General features: G+C 44.0%; 1 protein-coding gene across 2 annotated transcripts in view; it reads left to right on the forward strand.

The window, feature by feature from the left end:
- The window catches only part of FAM149B1 (family with sequence similarity 149 member B1), a 156,052-nt gene that overhangs the window by 104,476 nt on the left and 30,667 nt on the right, over window positions 1-20,909 (forward strand). For both annotated transcript variants that reach the window (XM_033940635.1, XM_033940636.1), the window contains exon 9: window positions 14,708-14,820. In XM_033940635.1, coding sequence (XP_033796526.1) covers window positions 14,708-14,820 — 113 coding nt within the window. The remainder of the gene's footprint in view (window positions 1-14,707; window positions 14,821-20,909) is intronic.

Here is a 20,909-nt window from a genome sequence, read left to right on the forward strand (position 1 = left end):
CTAACGAAACTGGAAGACTGGGCAAAAAAGTGGCAAATGAGTTTTAACGTAGAGAAATGCAAGGTCATGCATGTAGGGAAAAAGAACCCGATGTTCAGCTACAAAATGGGGGGAACACTGCTAGGGGTGAGTAACCTTGAAAGGGACCTGGGGGGTGATGGTCGACACATCACTGAAACCATCGGCGCAATGTGCGACAGCCTCAAAGAAAGCATACAGAATGCTGGGCATCATCAAAAAAGGTATTACAACCAGGACGAAGGAAGTCCATCATGCCGCTGTATCGCGCAATGGTGCGCCCACACCTGGAGTACTGTGTTCAATACTGGTCACCGTACCTCAAGAAGGACATGGCGATACTCGAGGGAGGGCAACTAAACTAATAAATGGTATGGAAAATTTTTCATACGCTGACAGGTTAAAAATGCTGGGGCTGTTCTCCCTGGAGAAGAGGAGACTTAGAGGGGACATGATAGAAACCTTCAAAATCCTTAAGGGCATAGAGAAAGTGAATAAGGACAGATTTTTCAAACTGTGGGGAGCCACAAGCACTAGGGGTCACTCGGAGAAATTGAAAGGGGACAGGTTTAGAACAAATGCTAGGAAGTTCTTTTTTACCCAGAGGGTGGTGGACACATGGAACGCGCTTCCGGAGAATGTGATAGGACAGAACTCTGTACAGGGGTTCAAGGAGGGTTTGGATAGGTTCCTGGAGGATAAGGGGATAGAGGGGTACAGATATAACTTGAGGTAGGTTATAGAAGTAGGCAGAAACCACTTCACAGGTCGCGGACCTGATGGGCCGCCGCGGGAGCGAACCGCTGGGCGAGATGGACCTCGGTCTGACCCAGTGGAGGCAACTTCTTATGTTCTTATATTCTGTCTTAGGTTGTATAGTCTGCATCTGGGCGGGGACCCCAGTATGCTTATATCTTACCCGTCGTTGAGCGAATGAATGGTGCATAAGGGATGCAGGAAGCTTTCTCAGGCATAAAGGTACCAAGATGTCATGAGAGAGTATGCAAGTATGGGATAATATTATGTCTGACCCTGGTAATGCAATAGGCCATGCCAAATTAAAACCAAATTAGAACCAAATTAGCAATACATGTATAACTGGAAATACATGTATAACTGCCTTAAAAGCTAGAAGGAACTTTGTATGATATGTGTTGTAAAGAAATGTACATGTGTTTCACTTTACAGCAAAAGAAAATCATAATAATACATAGCAAAATTTGTACAATAATTAAGATAATGATAGGGTGAATTAAAACATTAAATACGTGGTTTGTAGTGGGCGAATACCCAAAGAAAAGTTCCCAAACTGAGACATGAGTGTCTCGTAGCAAATTTTCTACAGTTTGTGCAATGTGTCCATTTTCAAAAGTGATAGTATGATTCACTTTTTTTGGAGGTTTTCTTAAGTTGTTCAATGTAGACATGGATTTCAGTAAAGTTCAGCAGCTTTTGAAATGTCTCGTTGCCCATACCAAGAGGTAGTGGATGTACAGCATATGAAATAAAGTCTGGAATGTCCATAGAATCATTAGTAACCAGAGGTGTGGAGTAGGTTGTCCCATTAATGGTGATGGAGGACAGAGGTGAATGACTACACCAGGTATTGTTCAGTAAATAAGTTGAACTGTACAGCAAAGCGTTCAAAGTGGCTGTCATGAATCCGGGGATCCAAGGAAAAGGAAACATTTTGTGGAAAGAATAGGTGAAAACAAAAATGTCCAGCTCCAAGTTAGTACAACGTGTGTGAAGAAGTAGAGAAGACTTTGCAGTCAGGGTGCAGGAAGCCGAATTAGTCCAGCAGGAACCGGCAGTCTCTAAACTGGTGAGATGCACACTTGGGATGAAATGATGTTTGCACAGGATCTGTCAGTCACTGGAAACTAGTGGTGTTCACCCGTGAGATGAAATGATGTCTGTGCATACAGGGAGGGATAAACCGGCTTGAAAAGAGTCCCGATATCATTCAGCAGCTGTACTCCAGTGCGATCCAAATAAGAGATAGAAAACGAGAGAGAAACCATGTTGCCTGTACTGAATGTATAGAGAGAGAGAGAGAAAGAGACCATGTTGCCTGTACTGAATGTGGCAACATGTAACAATATTAATGCATTTACTTGGTATAGTTATGGCAAAAGAGAGACAATATTCAGGAACTTAAGTTCTTAATCAGACATTCCAAAAAGATATGTTTTTGTGTGCTGCATATAACTATTATGGCAATTCAGAGAGACCATAATTCTGTACTGAATGTATATATAAAAAAAATTATGTCAGAAACGTGTACTGAATCTAGTGAGGAGCATAGAATAAGCACGGTATAAAGTAAAACCTTTACTTAAAAATATAACCCCTAACTACATTTAGGATATGAAACAATAGGTAAAAAGAACATTGCGCAATTGGGCTAGTTAAAAAAAAAAAATGGGGTGAAGAGCTCTAGAAATGGCCAATGTTATGTATCCTGGGGTACCTCCTAAACTAAAACAAATAGACAAAAGACAGACCACATGGCACAGACAAAACATAAAACACAAATTTTTAGGCGTGAAACTATTCTTCCATCTGTCAAGTGATGAATTTAACTCTGCAAATAAACACATTGTTATAGAAAAACAGCAAAGATGAACACCTGAGTAGTACAAATAATGCATATCATAACCATCTCATATTCAGAAAAGGCACAAAGCTAATATCTTCTTTGGAACGTCTTTATCTCTGCAGTGATAAAGAGGAACCTTGGAAAACACTAGAAATATCTTTGTGCGAAAACTGGTCTGGGATGGCTATGTATATATCCGAACTGCTGCTAAGAAAAAGAAAAAACATTTCAAATTGGCAGCATCCTCAAGGTCACTTAGAGCAAACTTCGTCCATGTTCCATTCAAGCCGACCTGGACCAAATGTCTGCCACCTGGGTCCCACTGCACTCGGAGGAGTGGGCACTGCGGTGCAGAAGTCAGGTGCAGGCTAGATGTGTCTTCTTTTGTCTGTACTGTTGTGTCCTGGCAAGGGACAAATTCCGAAAATCATTAGTCATGTCTAGGACAGAGAAAAATGCACATTTAGGGTTAAATTTCACAGTAATGTCAGAGTAAGAGGCAGCCACTGGTACTACTGGCTTTGAAATCTTAGTTAGGGGCCGAGAGTGTATAGTGAGCCTAACAGAGCCCTCTGATTTAGCAAATGACCAAGCTGGAGAGCCACATGCTAAAGAGATAGGTCCACTCAGACCCCTCTCCTCCATCTTAGGCACCAGTTCTGTTGCTGGAGGAAGTACTGGATGCCGTGTTTGTGGTTCAGGATCTTTACCTTCAAACAAAATTTCTGTGTACCTTTTCCCACAATCTTGTGCCCAAACTGAAACATCTGCAGCCTCTGAGTGAGTTATACTACAATCATGCTGCTGCACTGGCAGGCAACACTGGGTGGCTAACTGCACAGGAATTTCTGTACCCAGTACAAGACCAGCCACTTCAACTATTTCTTTGCCTGTATTCTCACTCATGCTGGCAGTAGTTTCTACAATGTCTTTTCTTTGTTCCTTTTGTGGGTTAGACACACACTTTGAAGCTTTGTCATTTAGACCCTGAATCTCACAAATTTCCATATTTTTCTGATCTCCAGTAGGAGGCGCTCTATCTGTAAAACTGATTCCAGCCCCTGTATCAATCAAAGTTAATTTATCCTGACCCTCTATGATAGTATTAACATTGGGACGGCCGCAAGTGTCCAAAATCAAAGATGCCACATACCTCAAGCTGAATCCTGAGTCTGACTTCTTTCCCTTATCCTGCGTCTCCAAAAGTGAGTCCACAGGTAAGTGAAAGGAGTCTGGCTGGGCTGTGAAGGCCTGAGTCACCTTGGCATTTGGACACAGAGAGTCAGGACATCCCTATGGACTAGCACTGTTGTTCCTAGCTGTCAAATCACTTTTTACTCTGTCTAATTCTATCTGCATTGTGTGACAATCCTGTTCCCATTTCATTTTCTCTTTTTCTAATGCTTCTGTCTGTGCTCTGAGCTCATGGAAAGGAATGTAAGTGGAGGCATTTCTGTAACTACCTCTGCCATGCCCTCTATTTCCTATGTGTGGTGTTTTATTGTATTGGGGTGCTCCCTCAGCACGCCACCTTCTAGCTTCTGAAACTGAAATAATTTGAGCTGGCTGGGTCTTCCACACAGACCCAATCCTGAGCAGTAAAGTGTCAAAAGGCGTAGTTTTAGGGGCTTCCGAGAACAACAGAAGGTGTTTAGTAATCTCGGGAGATAATAATTCTAATAGGAATTCTTTATGTTCTCTCTGACCATAATCTGAAGAAATGGGCCAATGTTCATGTTCGTTAAGTACCGCGTTGATTACCTACACTCTATATGCAAACTGCTCTGGTGTATCGGTTGGCAGGGGTGAAAGAGTTCTAAGTACTTGCAAAGAGGTGCAGCAAAATAGTTGTTCGATGCCCATCTTTACAAATTGATATGGATGAACAAGAGATCCAAATTTATAATAATGTGGACAAAGGGCTAGGTGGATAAGCTTATCAAAATCTGCAGAGTTCCTTTTGTATTTCCCTAGACCCCAGTGAATCAGTATGTCAGTAGCCCATTTGCACCATTCATTTATGTTAAAAGGCATAGGGCCCACTTTCTCCACTATTCTTTCAATGTCACTATCTTTCATATGTCCCTGCAGTACTACTGTTACTGGAGCTGTGTCACTTATAGGGGTACTATCCTCACTTTCGTTTGTCAGTTCTTCTTCCTGTTCTACATCTGTAGCTAGTTTACCTTTTCGCTGGCCTGCTACAAAAACTGTGTTATGTTTCTCAATAAACTGACTACATGGATTATATGGTGATGGTAGCACAGGTGCAGACGGCAGAATCTGTGAGGAGACAGCATTAACCTGTCCCTGTGAGGCACATTTTGACTTTAAATACTTTAATTCTGCCTTGGCCTCTTCTAATTGTTCATTTACAGTTAAAAAGGAATTTGTAGCTTGAACAATTTGGGTTCTTAGCATGGATATATTAATTTGTGCCTCATCTAAGTCTTTGGATAGCTGATGGCACTGAGTGTTCAAGTCAGTGTTTTCTTGTCTTAGGCTAATAACTCCCCTTAATATTCCTTGAATGAAAAGGCATTTTCTTTTATTTGTTTTCTTTCTAAACTCCTGAGAATGAGAAACCATTTGTTTCTGAATATCGTGCCATGTGTGTTCTGGAAAATTACCCTCATATGGACCCCCTTTCTTGTCAAAATATTTGTGTACAATATCTGTGAGTTCTTGAAAATCAAAAGGGTTCATATTTGAGGCTGCAGAAGTCTTCCTTGGTTCGTGGGCCTTGCTCATATATTTATATGGCCTTCTAAATGTCCCTATCTGTGTGTAGCCTTTGAGATTGAAATGCTCCCACTGATGAAGGAGGGAGACTTTAGTTAATAGGTAGAAAATCGAGGTAAAGCTTGTTAGGCAAGAGTTTCCCTGCCTTACAGAGTTCAGAGAAAAAGAGAGACATAGAAGCCTGAAGTTCCAGGGAAAGGCAGAGAGAGAGAGAAAAGGGGGATGGGGTGATGGTCCAAGCTTCGTGTTCCATAGATAAAGAGAAGGATAGACAGAGAAATAGAGAGCTCAAGAGAAACAAGAGAGGACCAGAGTGCCAAGAGCCAAGAGATAGATTTTTGTGTGTTGCAGAGAGGAGGCTTTTATAGCTTGGAATCTTATTCTGAATATAGAAAACTATTGAGCTTCAATAGAAGTTAAATCTCCCCCTCCTTAGTAAACTTGTGCTAGACAGCCGAAGAATAGGCTATGGTCAAATGTAATTTCCAGTATGCCTCTGACAATAGTTTCTGATTAACTTTAGTTATCTGTGCACCTGGACCCATTGTCCTAAGCACCCTCTTAATCAGACATTAACACCTTAACACCTTTTAGCTAATCATGATTCAATCAGGGCTACTTAAAACCGTCTTTTTGCCCTCAGGATCTATCTGCATTCACATGTCAGAGTCAGATTGATATAATTTCCCATAGGCCTTCGCTGACATTAGTAATGCCAACTGAAAATGCTGAATGGTAGCGATAGCTGACAGGGAGAACACTGCAATATACTTGTAGTGGAAAATGTTTACCCACCATAACCCTTCTGTACTAACATATAGGTGCTACCTGCAGGCATAAGGGCTGTTGGGGTGGATTTTGGAGGGCTCCCCATAAGGGAGTTATGGTGAGATGTGTACCTGAGATCTTTTATGTGAATTCACTGCAGTGTTCCCTAGGGTACCCCACTGCTCAGCTGCTCAGCCAGTCTACTAAAAATGCTGGCCTCTCCTATCTCCCAGTTGTTTATTTTATACATGTTGCATTTTGATGTTTTGTTTTTCAAAAATGATCAAAAAGATAGATGCACTAAGGGCGAACATGCCTAGAAATGGTCATTTTTGAAAAAACAAGATAGATGTTTTGAGGTTTCAAAAACTGACATTTTCTCTACCCGATATTTGGATGTGCTGCTGAAAGCATCCAAAATCAGACTGAGATGTCATATCGAAAGGGAAGACAGCTGGACTCATATCACAGAACCCTGCAAGATTGGTACTGTAACTCCACCCACCCTTGAACTGAAGAACCGATATGCAGCCCTGGAAGTGGAGGAGATGAGAAAATCCCAGGGAGAGAAAGGATCAATGCTTGAAATCCCAAAAATTACTGGATCCGTGACTACTAGGAGGTGTAAGGTAGTGGTGGTTAGCGATTCCCTTCTGAGGGGTACAGACCAGACATGATGTCCCGGGAGGTATGCTGTCTACCTGGTGCCAAAATCCAAGATGTTACGGAAAGCTTCCCGACTCTCATCAAGCCTGATGACTATTATCCAATGCTGCTCATCCACAGCACTAATGATACTGCCGGGTACCCCTGCAAACATATAAAAAGTGACTTTGTGGCTCTGAGAGAGAAGGTGAAGCAGTCAGATACGCAGGTGGTATTCTTGGCCATCCCTCCCTGTCAAGGGTAAAGGCAAGGGCAGAGAAGCTTGCATCCTGGAAATGAATGCATGGCTATGTGGATGATGTCGTTGAGAGTGTTTTGGCTTCCTGGACTATGGGATCATTTTCCAAGGGCTGCTGAGCAGGGATGGTATGCATCTATCATAGAAGGGAAGAAGTGTCTTCGGCAGCAGGCTGACTAATCTACTGAAGAGGGCTTTAAACTAGAAGTGATGGAGCAGGGTGATCAAAGCCCCTAGGTGAGTAAATCACTGAATACCTCTACATGAATGGGAAAAGGGGGCAATGTCTGGAAAACAGTGTATACTAATGCTCGAAGTATGGGAAACAAGATTCTAGATCTACAAGCTGTAATGGAAGAAGATGAGTTGGATATAGTGGTGATCATGGAGACATAGTTCACAAAGAACCATGACTAGGATGTAATTATACCAAGCTATAATGTGTTCAGGAAAGACAGGGTAGGAAGAAAAGGAGGGGGAGTAGCATTATATGTTAAAGATCATATTAAAGCCACACAATTGCAGGATCTGCAGGGCAAGGAAGAGGCACTGTGGATCATTTTGGAAAGAGGGAATTGTAAATATATTTATATTGGAGTGATATGCAGGCCTTCTTCACAGAAGGAAGAAGTAGACAGAGATTTAATAGTAGACATTCAGAATATATCTTAAAAAAGGGAAGTTTTACTAATGGGTGATTTTAACATGCCAGATGTTGAATGGGGAATCCCTATTGCAGGGTCTTCTAGAAGTAGGGAGATCCTGGATTCTCTACAAGGAGAACTGTTCCAGCAGTTGGTAGTTGAACCCATGTGTTTCTGATGTTACAGTGGGTGATCATCTGGCATCTAGTGATCACTGCATGGTACAGTTTAATATTAAGACGGGTATAAAGTAAAGGTTCTAGACTTTTTAAAAACTAACTTTTTCAGAAGGGGGATTACATTAAGTAATTGTTGTCTGGATAAATCTCTGGAAGGAGTAGAAATGCAGTGGGCAAAACTGAAAAGAGGTATTGTAAAGGAGACAGAATTTTTTTGTGAGGCAAGTAAGTAAAAGTAAGAGGAAAAGAAGGCCGCTTTGTTTCTCAAAAGTAGTAGCTGAGAAGGTAAGGCATAAGAGGTTAGCTTTCATAAACTACAAAAGATTGCAGAAAAAGGAAGATAGGCAAAAATATCTGGAAAAGTTAAGAGAGGCTGGTCGAGTAGTCAGGAAAGCAAAGAATGCAAACGGAAGAAAAAAATAGCTCACATGGTAAAATGGGGAGACAAAACATTTTTTAGATATATCAATGATAGGAAGTTCAAAAGTGGCATTGTTAGACTCAAAGATGAAGGGGAAAATTATGTAGAAGCTAATAAAGAAAAGGCTGAATTGCTTAGCAAATATTTCTGTTCTGTGTTAACAGCTGAAGCACCAGGAGCAGGACCACAGAAAACAAATGCGAATAGGGATGGAGGAGTGGTAGACTCTGATCAATTTTCAGAGGTAGACAAAGTGTTGGGACTGGATGGTGTACATCCAAGGGTGCTGAAGAAACTTAGGGACTTTCTGGTGGTTCCGCTGACTGACCTTTTCACTTCTTCTCTAGAGTCAGGAGTAGTACGGGAGGACTGGAGAAGGGCAGATGTGGTCCCTTTCCACAAAAGTTGAAGTAAGAAAGAAGTATGGAATTACAGGCCAGTAAGTCTGACTTCTGTGGTAAGCAAATTAATGGAAACACTTTTAAAATAGAGCATTGTGAAGGGTCTGGAATCTGGATTATAGGCCTGGAGGTGGCATAGATTCACTAGAGGTAGGTCTTGTCAGACAAATCTAATCAATTTCTTTGACTGGGGTGATCAAAGAATTGGATAGAGGGAGTGCGCTAGATGTGGTGTATTTAGATTTTAGCAAAGCCTTTGACATAGTTCCAGACAGGTGTCTGACAAATTAACTGAGTGCCTTCGGGAAGAGCCACAAAGTGACGGGCTGTGTCAGGAACTGGTTGAGTGGAAGGTGACAGAGGGTAGTGGTTAATGGAGATCACTCTGAGGAAAGGGATGTTACTGATGGTGTGCCTCAAGGTTCTGTTCTTGGGCCTGTTCTTTTTAATATTTTATAAGCAATATTGCTGAAGGATTGTCGGGTAAGATTTGCCTCTTTACGGATGATACCAAAATCTGCAATAGAGTAGACACACCAGATAGTGTGAATAACATGAAGAAAGACCTGGCGAAGCTTGAAATATGGTCTGAAATTTGGCAGCTAAAATTTAATGCTAAGAAATGCAAAGTCATGCATTTGGACTGCAAAAACCCAAGGGAATGGTACAGTTTAGGCGGTGAAGAACTTGTGTTCCTGACAGAAAAGCGGGACAGAAGGGTGTGATTGTATGTGATGATTTTAAGGTGGCCAAACAGGTTGAAAAGGTGACAGCAAGAGCTTGAAAGATGCTAGGGTGACTGAGAGGTATGACTAGTAGGAAAAAGGAGGTATTGATGCCCCTGTGTAAGACTATGGTGAAACCTCATTTAGAATATTGTGTACAATTCTGGAGACCGCACCTTCAAGAAGATATAAAAAGGATGGAGTTGGTTCAGAGGAAGGCTACTAAAATGATGCATGGTTTTCGTCATAAGGTGTATGGGGACAGACTTAAAGATCTCAGTATGTATACTTTGGAGGAAAGGTGGGAGATATGATAGATGTTTAAATCAAAAATTCTAGAAAAAATGTTTAAATACCTACGTGGTGTAAATGTGCATGAGTCGAGTCTCTTTCATTTGAAAGGAAGCTCTGAAATGAGAGGGCATAGGATGAAGTTAAGAGGTGATAGGCTCAGGAGTAATCTAAGGAAATACTTTTTTACAGAAAGGGTAGTAAATGCATGGAACAATCTCCTGGAAGAGATGGAGACAATGACTTTGTCTGAATTCAAGAAAGCATGGGATAGGCACATGGGATCTCTTAGAGAAAGGAAGAGATAATGGTTACTGCAGATGGGCAGACTGGATGGGCCATTTGGCCTTCATCTGTCATCAAGTTTCTATGTTTCTGTATGTATTTTTCCTTCCGGAATAGCCAGTTTTTTACTTTTAAAGAAGCAAAAAATACATTATCATTATGCAAAAATATGCCTTTTCCTCCACATCAACAAGTCATAAAGACCAACACTGAAAAATTAAACTATCATGGTTTAGAACTACAAGAAACCTCTTTATAATAATCAAAAAAAAAATTTTTTAAATGACTGATCATGGCCCTACTAGTTTTTCCCTTTAAAAAACTCTACAGCATAGACTTTAATAGGTTTGTAAAACCGAGCTCAACAAAATCCTTCCCTGCACATTACTATAAAGGTTTTAAGACATCTTACATATGTAATTTTTTTCATTTTCATTTATTTAGGTATTCCAATCAAAAAAAATACAATGGTATCAATATATACAGCAATACAAACCAATAATGTCATTTCAACTTTTACAATCTGTGTAGGCTAAAAATGATGCTATATATCCTTTGTCATTCCAATCAAACAAACAAACTAGGGTCACCTGTATTGTTCCTTAATGGGGACCCCTTCTTAATGGTATCAAGTATACCCTCACCCCCCTAAACCCCATCACCCCAATCAGTGCTCGGACACAAATTTAATAAGTAGCTGTGGGTTCATTTTGGGAGATTCTCCTATATTGGCAACCAGTTCCCATTTCATCAACTGGTAGACCTTATTTCTCCAATGTAAGAAAAGGAGTCTGCAGCTCACTCCAGTACTTTAGTGTACACGTCTGAGCCAGCACATTGCCTTTGAACAAAAGAGCACTTTTATCCCTCATGGTACCTAAGGATACAAAATTTGAAAACAACTGTATGTCCGCACTCAGTGGATCTTCTTTTGCAAGACCTAATAATAATAAGCCAATACTTGCCTCCAAAAGTTCTCTGTTCGGTCACAGTACCAAAACCTATGTGTCAATGTTGCTGAAGAGACGTGAAACTTTGGACAACTGACTGTGTTGGAAAACTGAGCTCAATGGGTCCTATTTGGAGAGATTTACAGCCACAATAAGAATTTGTACTGCTGTTCCATTAAGAGAGCTGAGTGAGAGAATTTCTTTGTTTTTCATCAAAATATAAATCCCATCTCCAGTTATTTGCTCAGTACTCAGCAATTTTCTGTTCCAAGCTGATGCAAACCATGCAAATCTGTTTGATAAAATGACAGACTCGCTCTAGTGTCATGAGCCACTATGTTTCCAATATGAGATCTACCACATTACATCAGTCAGATAAAGAGAACACTTTTTAAAAATCAGATCCTTTTCATAAAGGATCCTTTTCAATTTATCTGGAAGCAATAAACTTTGGTTAAGCATCTTATGAAACAGAGGAATAAGGCCATGGTATGACAACTCTCAGGAATCTCAGTGAAATCAATGAAAAAAATTCAGCTGATACAGAACACACAGCAAGACTTATAGTCTATAAGTCAAGATTCGACATCACACCACGACTCATAGAACTATGCTGGCTCTCGATAGATAAATGGATTGACTTCAAACTATGCTGTATGGCAGTGTATCACAAACTGTGTGCTGTGGCGCACTAGTATGCCTCCTGACATTTCAGGTGAGCTGCGAGATCCTGGGGAGAAGGAGAGAAGCTGGTGCCGGCTGATTGTCTACAATAGTGTTCTACAACCACCGGTCCATGGACCAGTGCCAGCCCACAGAAATTTCTTGCCGGTCCACAGGGCCAGCACGTGCATCAGGCCCAAAACAGTGTTCTTCAACCGCCGGTCCACGGTGCGATCGATGCGGCGTTATCTTCGAGCCAGCTCCCTCTTCCTAACTGATTCAGTGCACAAAGCCAAGGGCAGTGGCTCCTACAGGCATCCTGCGCCTGAACCAGAAGCCTTCTCTCTGACATTGCAACGTCAAAGGGAAGGCTTCCAGATGAGGCACCGGATGTGCAAGGTGCAATTAGTACTATTATGGGGGTGGGGTCTGGGGTGGAGATTGGGTAGAGATGGGCGTGGTCTGGCCCACGACTTAGCCCAGTGTTCTTCAACCGCCAGTCCATGGACCAATGCCGGTCCACAGAATAATTCTTTTATTTCTGCCGGTCCAGAGGTGTAAAAAGGTTGAAAAACACTGGTCTACAAGATGTTAATCTCACAATGAGATGCAAATCCTGTGGGCAATCAGCCATCATCTGTGCCTCTCTTTTTCTCCTTGCATCTTCCCTACCGGAACTCCCCACTGGCGGCTCAGGGTCTGTCTGGAGGGCCTTTGCGCATGTGCAGACGTTGAAGTGATGGCATAATGTATGCATGTGACATCATTTTTTTTCCTTTGTGTTTATGTTTTATTTCTTCACTAGTCTTTAAGCCCGTTACATTAACGGGTGCTAGAATAGATGTGTGTGTGTGTCTGTCTGTCTTCCTTTCTCTCTCTCTCCTTGGCCGCTGTCTGTCTTTCTTTATATCTCGCTCTTTCCTCAGCTGTCCACCACCACCTCTTGCCTGCTCCCCGTGTCCAGCAGTAGCCCTTCTCCCTTCCTTTTACCTCCCCCTGTCCAGAACCACCCTTTCACTGCTCCCCCTGTCCAGCAGCAGCCCTTCTCCCTTCGTTTAACCTCCCCGCTGTCAAGCAGCACCTCTCCCCTGCTCCCCCTGTCCATCAATACCTGTCCAGCAGCACCCCTTCACTGCTCCCCCTGTCCAGCAGCAGCCCTTCTCCCTTCATTTTACCTCCCCCCTGTCCAGCAGCAGGCCTTCCCCCTTCCTTTTACCTCCCCCCCTGTCCAGCCGCACCCATTCCCTTCTCCCCCCTGTCCATTAGTACCCCTTCTCCTTTCCCTGCTCCCCCTGTTCAGCATCCGCTAGCCCAGGCTGCCTCAGGGCTTTTGCATTATCAAATTGGGCCAGCCTAGCAAATGCCCCGCGACTGCAAGATGAAACCACGGCTGCTGCGTTTGCTGGTCCGGGGTGAGAAGAGGTGTCCCGGCAGCGGCAGCACAGGAAGTCAGCCGGCATCGGAGATCAGGGCAGAAGGCAGGCAGTGCGCATGTGCGACAAGGAAGCACACATCATGGCGGCAGGGATCATGGCATCTTAAGTGCGCATGTGCGCTTAGGGTTTTATTATAAAGGATATTACCTGGAAGAGTGGACTAGCACAGCCACAGCACTTTTACACTCATTTCCATCTAAGAAAGGAATAAAATACAAAAATGCTCACTGCAGTTTCTTTAATTATCAAATCGCAAGAGTATGGAACTCACTTCCTGTGGAGGTCCATGTTACCAAAATATATACTATGTTCTTCAAACATCTGAAAACTTTGCTGTTCAAACACCCCTATTAGGGTCTTATTGTATGGCCCAAAATTGCCACTAAGGTCTACTCGATGCAATGATAAGACTATCAAAATCCTGCTATCAAGATAATGCTATGTGTAAATAGTTATTTATCAAAATTGCTATTTGTAAATCAACGTTTCCAGAAAGACTCTGTTAAAAATGTAAACTCATGTTTAATGGATTGGATTGGAATAATGGATGCTATAACAATGTTTTGTAACATTCATGTTTATTGACAATTTTCAATAAAAAGATTTGAACATAAAAATGTAAAGTGATTTGTACCAGATATTGCATGTATATAAGTTCTATGTAATGCACATGATATCTGTACTAGCCCACCTAGAACTTCGATTTGCAAGGATTCAGCAGGATATAAGACTATATATAACATAACATCTTCATTTAAAGATGAAGCTTCCAGTGAGTTTATATAATGAGCCACCTGCATATAGTTGTACCACTCTTTATGATGCAAATGTCCTTCTGCCTTCGGATCCTCAAAAGAATGAGCTCGGCCCTCCTCTATAACCAAGTCCCATACAAATCGTTATTCCTTGGCATGCCAATGTTTTAAATATGTTTTAGTGTGTCAATATCTCCCAGCAATGGATGCAACACAGATGATCTGGCAGATATTTTAAGCAGCCTACAAAGCTAGTTCCAAGCCTGTTGCATAGAATTTAAAATAGGATGCTATTTGAAGGATATTATCTCATAAGGTCTCCTTGTGTGCAAATAGAACAGCAGATGGGTTGGATCCACTGCTTGAGACTCTAGCTGTGTTGAGGTATAGAACTGTATCCCCTTAATGCAGTCATCCAAGTGCCTCATCAGACATACCATGTTGTACAGTACTTCCAAATATCAGAGAGAGCCAGCCCTCCCTGGCCCAGTGGCCTAGGCAGGTGCCACAGTGTTGCTTTTGGTTTCTTCTTCTTGTCCAAAAATTGCATAAAACTTTTATGAAATCTGTTTATATTTTTGACAGTGAGAAACACGGGGAGGGTTTGCAGCATATAAAGCCATTTAGGAAAGAGGATTACATATGTAATTATAACTCAACATACGATTTGGAAACTCCCTTAATTTATACTATACCAAACAAAAATAGGTAACTAATTAAATAGTGAAGGGTGATGCATTACAGAAGTGAGTGTTTCAGTGATGAGCGCACTAATGTATCCTGTATGATACAGAAAAGTTTATATATGTTAGCCACTGTTAGAAACGGGACCCTGGCAATTCTTAAGTTTGAACGAAAGTAATTTTGAGAGTGTGGGTGGATGGGAAGCTCAGTAGAATTTAATTTTACTCTGTGTTTAACAGATGAATCGTCTTCATGGATCAGGCAGCGGTCCCCAGAGGAATCTGAATGGTTTAATGATAATCAATGGCATTCCTTTGCTGCAGAAGAACCTATTCCACACAGACAAAATGCAGTAAGGCGAGAAGACATCTTACATACATAATTGCATAGTTGTAAGCTCATGTGTCCTTTATTATCTTTGTGAACTTCCTGTGAACAATTTTTAACATTTGGATATGTTTATTTTTATGTTGATTTGCCGTCTTTCAAAACCTGTGCCAAAGTGGTTAATAGAATAAAAACCATAAAAAAATAACTCCATCATATAATAGGACAGCAAAAGAGAGCAAAAACAAAACAGCAAAGAAGACTTGTCAGTCTCTCCAAGCAGACAGGCAACCAAATTACCGTATCTTTTGCTCCATAAGACGCACTTTTTCCACCCCCAAAAAGGGGGTGGAAATAAGGGTGCGTCTTATGGAGTGAATACCCCCTATACTCCCGTACCTTTTCTAAAAAAAATCCAGCTGTCCAGCACTGTATGGCAGGAACTTTCAGCGCTCCTGCCCTTCCCTCCAAGCTGACTGCCGAACTCTCGCAGCAGCGTCAGAGGAGAGCACTTTTTTAAATCCTTCCATCCAGTGCAGTATGGCAGGAGCTTTCAGCTCTCCTGCCTTTCCCTCAGCTGACTCCAAAACTCTTGTGGCAGCATAAGAGCGGAGCATGAGCCATCAGCTGTTTCTTGAACATCAAATTTCAGCAGTAGTTAAATCCTGCTTTTATTCTGTAAGACAGTTTTGTTCAATTTGTTCATTCCTTGAAAAGGACTCACAAAAGATAATCATTTACTTTTTAATTTTCTCAAAACTGGAGTATTGCAATAGTATGTATTGTGGCGGGGCCAGGGATAAGCCTAGTGCGGGCAACCCGGCTCCCGCCCCAGGCGCAGGACGGAGCGCTCCCTGGAGGACTCCCGCTGGATAATACCAGTAGAAAGAACAATACACTGCTCACTTTGTAAAGTTCAGATTTTTCTTTTTATTATCCCCAGTTCAAGGCACTGGGTCTTAAGTAGTCCCTCTTGGCTGAGTGGACTTGAAACAAATAATTCATTAGCAATGCTTCTCCTTTGTGAGAGAGTCCAAACTGCTGTTCAAGCAGATAAACCCAAAAACAAACAAAAACGTTTTTCTCTTCAGTTTCACTAATTGTGCCTGTGGATACTTCAGGAAGCTTTTCCCACCTGAAGTACAATGCCCCCCACTACCCTTATGCTCCTGGGGTAGGGGCTGGGGAACCATCCACCCTTTTCTGACTGGTGTAAGTCCCCACCCAAAAGTTCCCCTATTCAGGGCTATGTAAGTCAGGTCACTGAATTGGGCTTTTCTTGGAAGTTAATTAGGGTTCCCACCTCTTTCACTCTCTCTGCCAGGCCTATCTCTCGGGCTCTAATTGACCCATTCACACTTCCTTACAGTCCTGCCTAAGGGAGAAAGAACGCTGCACAGAAAGACGTTAACTTTCATTCCCCTCCCCCATTCATTACCTTAGTGACTGGAGTCAGATAGGAGATCCCAGGCTGCCAGACTGCACTCCATTTCACTGCCTTCAGAGACCTCTATATCTATCTCCATTAGGGACTCCCCGCTCTCTGAGGCTGGATAGGAATTCCCTTCAGGGGCAGCTACCGGCCAGCCCTGCTCTGGAAGCCTTTCTCCTCCCTTGAGCTTCTGCCTGGGAGCCAGAAGTTTGGTAATTCATGAGGGCTGTAGGGCAGCCTGTTCTTTAGCCCTGGACTGGGAAAGAAAACTCCCAGCTGTTTCCTTCCTGCTCTGCACGGCACGTCTCTCTCGTGCAGTTCCTGAGTTCCCCTGAGTATTCCCAGGTGTGTTGGTTTTATGCTGCAGGCTCGTTCTCACTCTCCCTCTGGGTTCATCTTGCCTGTCAGCTCCGCCCCTTTCCTTAACCCTTCCTGGGCTAGTTTTTCTTTACCAGAGGCTTTTCCTGGAGAACTGCCCAAGGAATTATAAAAGGGATTATAGTGCCCTAAATCAGATATTGTGGTTTCTGCCCTTCTCTCTCTGCCTTGCCCTGCCTGTTGGCTCTTTGTAATAGGGACAGGGTTGATGGGCAGCTTCCTGGGCTTAGGAATAGGGACCGCCCTTTGCATGGCAGGGTTTAAAACCGGGTTTTAAACTGGTGACAGGAGCTTCCCTGTCACATACCCCCCCCCCTCAAAACACTATCAGTCCTTTTATCCTTGGGCAGGTGTTCTATCCCTTCCCCTAGTCGTGACAGAATGTCTACGTTCTGCTTTCCCCAGGTTTGAGCTTCTTTCACCCCGGTGGAACCCCAACCCTGGTTCCCTCGGCCCGTATCCTCTAACCTCTCCTCCTCCTGCAGATCTGGAAGGACCACTTTTTCACAAATTAGTTGGGCTATTCGGTCTTCTTCCTTTATTCGATAATCTTCCTCCGCTAAATTGAAGAGGAGTATTTTTAGGGGCCCCCTATAGTCGGGGTCAACTACCCCTGCTCCTACACATAGTCCATGCCTAAGTGCTAATCCTGATCAGGGTGCTATTCTACCGTAGCAACCCGAGGGTAAAGATATTTGTAAATCTGTGTTTATGACCTCCCGGCCTCCCTTGGGTATTACTCTTTCTTGGGCACTACTTAAATCAAAGCCTGCGGCCTGACTCGTAGCCTTATAGGGAGGTCTCGCCCTATTAGACAGCCGCACAAACCTCAACCTTACTTCGCAGCTCTCCTTCTCAGCAAGCCCCAGATCTACCACTCTCCTCCTGGTCCCGGATCCCGTCTGACTGTTCTCTTGGAATGGGCATTGTATGACAGGGCTTACACTCTTGGTACCAGATTTTAACTTCTTGGGGTAAAGAAGGCCAATAAAACTGAGCCTTGGCCTGGTCCAGTGTCTGGGCCTCCAAAAGATGACTCGTCTTGGGGTCCAGATGTGCGACCCAAAACATCCTCCTCCTATAGGATTGGGGCACTACCAGATGTCTATGCTGCCTCCCCGTTTTTTTATCCCAGGTCATGTAATATAATAGGCCTCCTTTTATCTGGAACTGTCTGTACCCTCTCCCCGGCTGCTTCATTTGCGCCCAGACGTACCGTAAGGACGGATCGGTTCTCTGTTCTTGTCTTAGGATTGGGAACTTCCGCATCACCTCCCATGGTTGCAAAGGCCTCCAGGACAGATCTCCCCCTGATCTTAATTCTCGGGAATATGTGACTTTGTCGGCCCTCCTTTCTGCCCGGGTTTTCTTAGTTTTCTGTGAGGGGGATCCCAGAAGCGCATCCTCCCAAGGAAAGATTTCTCCCAGTTCTTCTTCTTGGGGCTCCCTCTGTCCTTTCAGTGCCCACCCCTCATTATGCCTAGACCGGGACATCTCTTCCCGCTTTCTCATACATTCCTGGAAGCCTGGCCACTCTCTCCCTAATATGAGATCATAGGGAGGTGTTGGCATTACTGCCACCTCTAGTGGCTGCCTTTTCCCCCCATATTCCAACCAAACTCTCCGGAGTTCATAAGGAATGGTCGTGCCGTGCATACACTGAATTCTGGATATGCCTCTAGGTCTATCTACTTGCCCCCCCTTCTTACTCCATATGGCCTTCCATAAGGCCCGAGAGACACTAGACTGATTCGCCCCCGAGTCTAATAGAGCAGTAGCCAGCACTCCCCCTACCCTGACTGGCAGAAAGTATTCCCTCCCTTCCCTCGGGCCTGGGGATTCCTTCCTACTAGCCAGGTTCATCTTCCCTTTACACTGCGTGCTCCGGTGGCCCGTTTTCCCACAGGAGAAACAGCGAAAGGTTAGATCCCTGGAGGTACTTTGATTATACCTACTCGGGGTGGTGTGACTGGACCCCCGTATCCGTGAGGTTTCCTCCCAGGGTGTTCGCCTAGACCCTTGGGTTCTAGAGGGGACCTGAGCCTCCAGGAAGGCTTCAGCAATAGCAACAGTTTGACCCAGGGTTGGAGCTCCCTGCCTTGCTAACCAGTCTCGTAAAGAGCCCGGGACTGCTTCCATGAACTGCTCTCTCACCAGCTCTGCTATCACTGCCGGGAGACTTTGAAGATAGGGGGTTAACAATCTTTCACAGAGATGCTTAAGCCCATGAGCTAGGGCCCTAGGTCTTTCTCCAGGCTTCATTTTCAGGGCCCGGAACTGCATTCTATATTGTTCTGGGGTATGTCCAAGGTATTCTAATAGGACCTCTTTTAAGCACTTATAGTCCAAGGCTTGCTCAGCATTCAAAGTTCGGTAAGCCTCTAGTGCTCGTCCTGCTAAACATGGAATAAGTTTTACTGCCCACTGGTCCTGCAGCCAGTGGGATGCCCCAGCCACCCGCTCAAAAGCTAATAAAAAATCCTCAATATCGTCCTCCGGTGCTAGCTTATTTAGTCTAATAGGCTCCCCAAAGGAAGCTCCTACCGGGGTGCTGGTGGTTGGTTCAGTCACTTGTCGTTGTGCTAGCTTGTGAATGGCCTGCACTTGTTCCCCAAGCATATGAAGTAGCTCGGCATGGCGGGTTTGTTGGGCGCTCTGATCGGCTTTCCACAGGTCCATCTGTGTCCGCACCGACTCTCGCATCGCCTCCGCAAGCTGTTGCCGCTCGACCTCCCACGTTGTTGTAGGCTTGACCGACTCCATCTGAAAGGAAAGGGAAACGAGAACACAAACCAAGTGTGGCTCTTTGGGCACCTTTACCCTCTCCCTTCCCGGAAAGGAAACCTTTTACTCAGAATCCCTCACCAGCACCCTAAGGTACCCTTACCTCAGGCACTGATGAGTCTGCGCCTTTAGGTTTTTTCCAACACAGGATCCAGTCTCCCTCTCTGAGGACACTGTTCCTCCGATCGCCTCTCTACCAGGATGCAGCTTGGCTCACTCTGGTCTCCGTCCGCCAACCAGGATCTCCGGCCTAGTAGCACCTCTGCGGGACACCACCAACACTCCAACAAAATTGAGACTTTAGTACTCACTGTCCAAAACTCAAAAAAACCCCTGTAATCCACAGGAAACTTAAAGTTGCTGGTCTCGGTCTTTCAGTACTCGTGCAGCACTCAAAACCTGCACCAAGCAGTATTGCAATTCCTCAAAATCAAGGCAATAGTTCTTGCACTATCAATAAGCAGTGTAATTTTCACAGCAATAGTCAGTTCTTCAAACAAAATTTGAAAAAAAAAAAATTCCACTGTTCCAACAGTAGCCTGTGGGTGGCGCTACATCCCACCACTGCCACCATAATTCGCTCTGTGGCGGGGCCAGGGATTAAGCCTAGCGCGGGCAACCCGGCTCCCGCCCCAGGCGCAGGACGGAGCGCTCCCTGGAAGACTCCCGCTGGATAATACCAGTAGAAAGAACAATACACTGCTCACTTTGTAAAGTTCAGATTTTTCTTTTTATTATCCCCAGTTCAAGGCACTGGGTCTTAAGTAGTCCCTCTTGGCTGAGTGGACTTGAAACAAATAATTCATTAGCAATTCTTCTCCTTTGTGAGAGAGTCCAAACTGCTGTTCAGGCAGATAAACCCAAAAACAAACAAAAACGTTTTTCTCTTCAGTTTCACTAATTGTGCCTGTGGATACTTCAGGAAGCTTTTCCCACCTGAAGTACAATGCCCCCGACTACCCTTATGCTCCTGGGGTAGGGGCTGGGGAACCATCCACCCTTTTCTGACTGGTGTAAGTCCCCACCCAAAAGTTCCCCTATTCAGGGCTATGTAAGTCAGGTCACTGAATTGGGCTTTTCTTAGAAGTTAATTAGGGTTCCCACCTCCTTCACTCTCTCTGCCAGGCCTATCTCTCGGGCTCTAATTGACCCATTCACACTTCCTTACAGTCCTGCCTAAGGGAGAAAGAACTGCACAGAAAGACTTTAACTTTCATTCCCCTCCCCCATTCATTACCTTAGTGACTGGAGTCAGATAGGAGATCCCAGGCTGCCAGACTGCACTCCATTTCACTGCCTTCAGAGACCTCTATATCTATCTCCATTAGGGACTCCCCACTCTCTGAGGCTGGATAGGAATTCCCTTCAGGGGCAGCTACCGGCCAGCCCTGCTCTGGAAGCCTTTCTCCTCCCTTGAGCTTCTGCCTGGGAGCCAGAAGTTTGGTAATTCATGAGGGCTGTAGGGCAGCCTGTTCTTTAGCCCTGGACTGGGAAAGAAAACTCCCAGCTGTTTCCTTCCT

Source organism: Geotrypetes seraphini, chromosome 4, assembly GCF_902459505.1.
Source record: "Geotrypetes seraphini chromosome 4, aGeoSer1.1, whole genome shotgun sequence".
NCBI lineage: Eukaryota > Metazoa > Chordata > Amphibia > Gymnophiona > Dermophiidae > Geotrypetes > Geotrypetes seraphini.